General features: G+C 32.9%; 1 protein-coding gene across 1 annotated transcript; it reads right to left on the minus strand.

Annotated features, from left to right (window-relative positions):
- Positions 1-1727: 1727 nt before the first annotated feature.
- On the minus strand, positions 1728-2678 carry LOC125168445 (olfactory receptor 4K2). The gene has a single exon (XM_047863576.1). The coding sequence runs from the start codon at positions 2676-2678 to the stop codon at positions 1728-1730; it is 951 nt and encodes a 316-aa protein (XP_047719532.1).
- Between the last annotated feature and the right edge of the window lie 4813 nt (positions 2679-7491).

The following is a 7491-nucleotide window of genomic DNA, read 5'->3' on the forward strand; positions in this document are numbered from 1 at the left end:
ACCACATGCACACACACCCTAAATTGGCCCATTTGTATTCCTATTTCAAATAGAATTATGCTATTATTTGGTGGATGTAAACACACTTCAGATTAGTGTTAATACTATAGACATTTTTACCCAACAGTTTCAACCATTCCTAGGGTTTTAACACAATATCACACATTTTTAACTGTAAATTTGTTTCCCCATTGGGAAAATCACTGGGTGTTATATGTAAGTGGTGAATCATAGGATTCCACTCCTGAAACCAATATTACACTATATGTTAACTAACTTTAAATTTTTTAAAAAAAGAAGAAAATAAACACACTCTGATGAAGAAAAAACACATTTCTGCTGGCATTTGGCTTAAAATTAACAGTTAGGAATATCCTTTTCTTAACTTCTCTCTCATCAGTGATAATTAGTGCATATGTAATTCTTGGTTATTATTTACTCAGTAATGCCAGAGAAGAACAACTTGATATTTATCAAATACTGTGGTTGTAACAGATATTTTCTTGTACATAAAAGTTGGATAATATGATGAACACTATAAATATCATTTACCCAGTTTCAAATAGCAATTAGTTCTTTCATGTGTGCCATAAATTTAAAGATGATTTGCAAAGCAAGGTACGCAGAATTCTTTCTTCTGGTTTTCAATTATTGCAATTCCAGTAACAACCAGCAGGTGGTAGAGATACCTTGTGTACCTTAAAGCTAATATTGAACCTATTTAACGCTTAAAAAAAAAACACCATTTGTATAAAGAAACATACTTATTACATTGACAATGTATTACTAAGCCCATATTTCTTATTTTTGCAACAATATATTAAAAGGAAAGAGTAATTTAACCAAACTGTAAACCAGTCCAGTACTTTAAAATGAAATCATAGGTTGTCCATAAACTGTTATTATAAACTGTATCTCTTATTTTAATTCCAGTTTTAACTTCTCAGCCATTAAACTGACATAGTACCTGTATGAAACAAAATGTACTGCTTTGAAACTCATTTGTAATATTTTCTAATTTGTGGAATACTTCAGCCTCTTTATTCATAATGTATTATCAGAAGTTATCATGGCTGTATATCTTTGCTTATTAGCTAAAAGTGAGTGGTGGAGACTCTTCTACTTATAGCATTTTCTTTGGACCTCATCAGCATTTGTAATGAAATATATCTAGGGTTTTCTTCAATTAGAAGAGATTACAAATTGTTTTAAATGTTTAGGAATGACCCAGGTATATATGGAAAAATCACTGCTTGTCAGAGCATAATCCTATAGCAGTATGGAGTTTCTAAGGCTTATAGAAATCTTACTAATTTGACATACTTTAGGGACAATTCTCTGAGTAACTCGGTAACGAGTTGTATATAAATGTCATTATCTTCTAGTTCCCTTTTAACCTATATTTTCTCTTCTCATTTTTTGTTCATCTTTTCCATTGAATAGATTGTTAATGTTGAATTTCCTAACTGGAGCAGGAACTCTTGGCATTTTTATAGATAGTCTTTGCTTCTGGAAGAAATTGTTTCTGTCAACTTGCTTTTGTGAAATATAACATGTATTTTAAACATATGACTAAGAGTAGTTTTAATATTTATGATTTGATTGCAATTTGATTTGATTACAATTTGATGGGAACTCGAGAAATAAGAGCCTAGTCATAATTCTGTGTACATAAAAACTGTGCCATGTAATGCCTGGGAAGTTAAAACTAGAACTAGAATTTAAAATTAAAAATAATGCCAAGGAGTTGTCTTGTTAGGATTTAGAAGCCTATTTTTCAGTTTCCTCATGGCTGTCTTCACTTCTTGATTCCTTAAAGTATAAATTACTGGGTTCAGAATGGGAGTAAAGATGGTATAAAACACAGACAGGATCTTGTCTGTAAGAAAACTGCTTAGTGGCCACATATAGATGAAGATGCATGGCCCAAAGAACATGAATACAACAATGAAATGAGCTGTGCAGGTAGAAAGGGCCTTAGATGATCCTTTTGAAGAATGATGCTTGATAGTAACAAAGACAATAACATAAGAATTGAATAAAAGAATAAAGCAGGACAATGCAATTATGCCACTTGTTGAGATCATAAACAGGCCCAGAACATAAGTATCTACACATGCTAGCTGGAACACCACAGGAAGGTCACAGAAAAAGCTGTCTACTTCATTGGGACCACAGAATGGTAATGTGAGAGCAAATATGACCTGGCTCATTGAATGCATGACTCCCACAACCCAGGAAGCCACCACAAGGGTAGCACACACCCAGGGTCTTATGACTGAAGTGTAGCGGAGAGGCTTGCATATTGCAATATACCTATCAAGGGACATGGCCATAAGTAAAATTATCTCAGTACCAGTAAAAAGGTGTAGGAAAAATATCTGGGTGATACAACCATCAAAGGAGATGGTTTTGTGTCCAGTGAGGTAGTCTGCAATCATCTTAGGGGTGGTAAAGGAAGCAAGGGACATATCAATGATGGAAAGGTTGGTAAGTAGAAAATACATAGGAGAGTGTAGGTGAGAGTCAGCTATAACCGTGATGACTATGAGACTGTTACCAACCATCGTTGCCACATAAAACAATGAAAACACTATGAAGAAAATCAGCTGTAGTTCCCAGGAATTAGAGAGTCCAAGCAAAACAAATTCAGAAACAGACTTATTGGCCACATCCATTGTCCTGATTGATAGGTGGAAACCTGTATCAAAGGAAAAAAGAGACAGAAAATACAATTCTATTTAAACAAAAGCTCTAAGAATCCACTTTCAAAGATGTTGTTTCCTCTATGAAAACGTATCTTTGCTATTCTTTCTATCTTCATTTGTATGTTAGTTTGAAAGATAATTATAGGGTATTAGAGATTATAGTGAAATAAAGCTTAAGTCATAGATATTGAAAATAATATCTGTTATTTGGTTCTATATAGCAATCAAATTGAGAATATGTCATTATAATGTATCTACTTAACTACATATTTGTCCATCTATTCATCTATATAATCCTAAGGATAATAGCTAACATTAAGGAAGCACCTGCTCTGGGATGGCTGCGTGTTATACACACGTACGTGCATGCACACACACACAGAAGTCATTTAGAATTCATCACTAAGAATACTCTTACTGAAAGAATATATAAAAATTATATATATATATATATATATATATATATATATATTGCATTATAGACAGGCTTCAGTGAACAGTTGCAGAACGCTTGTAAATTTCCAGAGAAGATTTTCAACATAATCACAGATATCAGTTGAACCCATCACAGAGAAAATTAGTTTTGCTGATCTTTATAAAATGGAAGAAGACTGCTTTATTAGCAGGTTTACTACAATATAGCCATACAGCCCAGAGAAAAGCATTTACCTTTTCTTCACAATTTCTTTTCTGTTAAAATATGAATCTGTTCCTCCTACAAGTATTTATAGTTCTATGACTTAAAAATGTACCTTTATCTCCTAAAGACTACTATATCACATCCTTTTTATGGGAAAGAGCTCCAAGATTAAGCTCTTTAAGCCCTCCCTGTTGAATTGTCCTTTCATATATGCTAATATATGTAAACTATTTTATTGATCTCAGCTCCATGAAATCAGGGTTAGGAGATGGAAGTAGGAAGGGCAGAGATTTAAAATCTTTCAGTAGAAATAATTTTGTAAAACACTTAAACTTACCAGATCTACAGCATAATCAGGGCTTGAGATTATTCAGTGTTAGGTAGGCTCTGACAGCATATAGGAGGTAATTTTATATATAAATAAATGACCTAGTTGATCATTAGTTGTTTAGCAGCTGTAGATAAAATGGATATTGTAGAAACTTGGGGCTTGACCAAGAAAACATCTTGCAATGGGATTCATTAAATAGCAAAAATGGTATTATTTGGCTCACAACAACAATATATGTCAAAAGTCTTATGGGAATTTACAATGATTATTTTCATCTGGACCAGAGAGATTCATGGAATGGAAGTTAGAACAGCCATCATTTAAGAGTTAGCTAGAAATATCAAACCAGTGAGCTTTAATAAGCACCTCTGATTAAGCATGTTCTACAGGCAGTGGAGAATAAAACCCAAAAACATTCACCTCTGCTTCAAGTCATTTATTATTTCTTTGGGTATATTGAATACCTATAAATAAAAAATTAGTGAAAAAAATACAGTCAAATAAATCTAATGTTCACACAATTCTCAGAGATCATTAGTGAACTGAATTTTAGATAAAATTTATAGAATTTTAATCAAGAAAGTGGTCTTGCAGGGGCAGGGAAATGATGCATTTTGCTATTTATATGTATTTGAATATTTTTCACTTCTTACTATTTTTTTACTGTTTTGAGTCAAAAACTTATACACAAGTATTCAGAGCAGTACTATTTACAACAGCCAAAAGGTAGAAAAACCAATCGACTGATAAATGAATGAACAAAATGTGCTAGAGCGATGCAATGGATTATTATTTAGCCATAAAATGAAATGACATATGAAGACTGATACAAATTACAGCATAGTTGAATCTTAAAAACATTTTAAGTGAAAAATAGTTAGATATGTCTACTTTTTAATGTGTGTGTGTGTGTGTGTGTGTGTGTGTGTGAAAGAACAAAATCACAGCAAAAGAGCTTAATTAAATGGAGATGAGTGATATGCCTGATAAAGATTTCAAAGTAATGGCCTTAAGTATATTCACTAGACTTGAGAAAAGTGTGGAGAATCTCACTGAAATCTTCAACTAAGAGAAAGAAAATATTAAAAACAATCAGAGATGAAATTCAATAACTCAAATTAAAAATACACTAAAAGGAATAGTAAACAAGAGGAAGCAGAGGAATGAATCCGTGAGCTGGTAGATACAGTAACGAAAAGCATCCAAGCACAACAGCAAAAAGAAAAAGAACAATAAAAAAATGAAAATATGTCAGAGGAACTCAGCAGTGTCATTCACATTATAGGGATTAAAGGAGAAGAGAGAGAAAAAGGGCAGAAAATTTATTTCAAGAAATAATAGCTGAAAACTTCCCTTATATATGGAGAAAGCAAACATCCAAATCCAGGAAGCATAAAGAGCCACCTAAAAAATCAACCCAAGGAGGTCCACACCAAGAAACATAGTAAGTAAAATGGCAAGAAGTAGTGATAAAGAGAGAATCTTAAAAGCAACAAGAGGGGAGGGGGAAAAAAAAGCAGTTTCATACAAGGGAAACTCCATAAGTCTATCAACTGATTTTTCAGCAGGAATTTTTCAAAGTGCTGAAAGGTAAAACATACAGCCAAGAATACTCTATCCAGTAGGCTATCATTCAGAATAGAAGGAGAGACAAAGGGTTTTCTAGGCAAATAAAAGTTAAAGGAATTCATGACCACTAAACCAGCCCTACAAGAAATGTCAAAAGGGACCTTTTCAGTGGAAAGACCATAAGTAACAGTAAGCAAAGCGGGAAGCACAAAAGCAGAAAAAATATATCTGTAAAAATAAGTCAATAAGGGACTCACAAAATGAAAGAATATAAAGGACACCATATACCTAAAATGTGGCAGGCGGGAGGGAGAGAAGTAAGAATGGATACAAGCTTAAGTGAACATCAATTTAATATAGATGGCCCTATGCAGAAGATGTTGTATATAAAATTGATGCTAGTTACAAATCCAAAACTAGTAATAGATATGCAAAAAATAAAAAGAAAGGTATCCAAGTCTATGACTAAAGAAAGCCAAGTTTTCATGAGAGAAGAGAACAAGGGAATAACGTAAGAGAAGAACTATAAAAACAACCATAAAACAAGTAACAAAATAACTATAAATACATACCTATCAATAATTACTTTAAATGTAAACGTCCTCAGTGCTCCAGTCAAAAGAAAGAGGGTGATGAAATGGATTAAAAAAAATCCATATACTGCCTGCAGAGGTTCATTTCAGAACTAAAGACACATGCAGATTGAAAAGGAAGTTGAAGTAGCAATACTTATATCAAACAAAATAGACTTTAAAACAAGAGACAAAGACAAGAGACAAAGAAGGACACTATATAATCATTAAGAGGACAATACAAGAAGATATAACAGTTGTAAATATTTATACATCCAAAATTAAATCACCCAAATACATAAAACAGTTAATAAAGATAAAGAAGCTAATTGATAGTAATACAATAATAGTTGAGGACTGCAACATCCCACTTATATCAATGAACAGATTATCCACACAGAAAATCAACAAGGAAACAGTATCTTTGAATGACACATTGGACTAGATGGATTTAACAGATATATTCAGAATATCCCATCCTAAAGCAGCAGAATACACATTCTTTTCAAGGGCACACAGAATATTGTCCAGAATAGATCACAAAACAAGTCTACAAAACAAGTCTCAATGAAATCACAAAGACTGAAGTTATATCATGCATTTTTTTTACCATGAATCTTTCTGACCACTAGCTATGAAACTAGAAATCAACAAGACAAAATCTGGAAAGACCACAAATACATGAAGGTTAAATAACATGCTACTAAACAATGAATGGGTCACCCAAGAAATCATAGAAGAACTCAAAAAACATATGGAAACAAATGAGAATGAAAACACATTGGTCCAAAACTTTGGGATACAGCAAAAGCAGTTCTAAGAGGGAAGTTTATAGTAATATAGGCCAACCACAAGAAGCAAGAAAAATCTCAAATAAACAACCTAACCTGATACATAAAGGAGCTGGAAGAATAGCAAACAAGACCTAAAACCAGCAGAAGGAAGGAAATAATAAAGATTAGGGCAGAAATAAATGATACAGAAACTAAAAATAGAATAGATCAATGAAACCAAGAGCTAGTTCTTTGAAAAAAATAATAAAATTGATAAACTTCTAGTGAGACTTATCAAGAAAAAAAGATAAAGGACTCAAACACAATCACAAATGACAGAGGAGAAATAACCAACACCACAGAAGTACAAACAGCTGTAAGAGAATATTATAAAAAACTATTTGCCAACAAATTAGACAACACAGAAGAAAGGGAAAAATTCCTGTAAATATATAAACTCCCAAAATTGAATCAGGATGTAATAAAAAGTTTGACCAGACCAATTACCACTAAATCAAAATTTAAAAAAACTTAGAATGAGTAAAAGTCCAGGACGAGATGGCTTCACAGGCAGATTGTACCAAACATTTAAAGAAGAGTTAATACCTATTATTCCCAAACTATTCCAAAACATAGAAGAGGGAGGAAACTTCCAAATTCATTCTATGAGGCCAATATCACCCTGATACCAAAACCAGATAAAGACACTGCAAAAATAACTACAGGCCAATGTCTCTGATGAACATAGATGCAAAAATCTTCAACAAAATATTACCATACTGGGGCATCTGGGTGGCTGAATCGGTTAAGCATCCAACTCTTGATTTCAGCTCAGGTCATGACCTCACAGTTTGTGAGATTGAACCCTAGGTCAGGCTCTGTGTTGACAGCACAGAGC

Source organism: Prionailurus viverrinus, chromosome B3 (genome assembly GCF_022837055.1).
Source record: "Prionailurus viverrinus isolate Anna chromosome B3, UM_Priviv_1.0, whole genome shotgun sequence".
In the NCBI taxonomy this organism is placed as follows: Eukaryota; Metazoa; Chordata; class Mammalia; order Carnivora; family Felidae; genus Prionailurus; species Prionailurus viverrinus.

Excerpts from the sequence above, each read along its gene's own strand:
- LOC125168445 (XM_047863576.1), bottom strand. The coding sequence starts at position 2,678 with ATGGATGTGGCCAATAAGTCTGTTTCTGAATTTGTTTTGCTTGGACTC.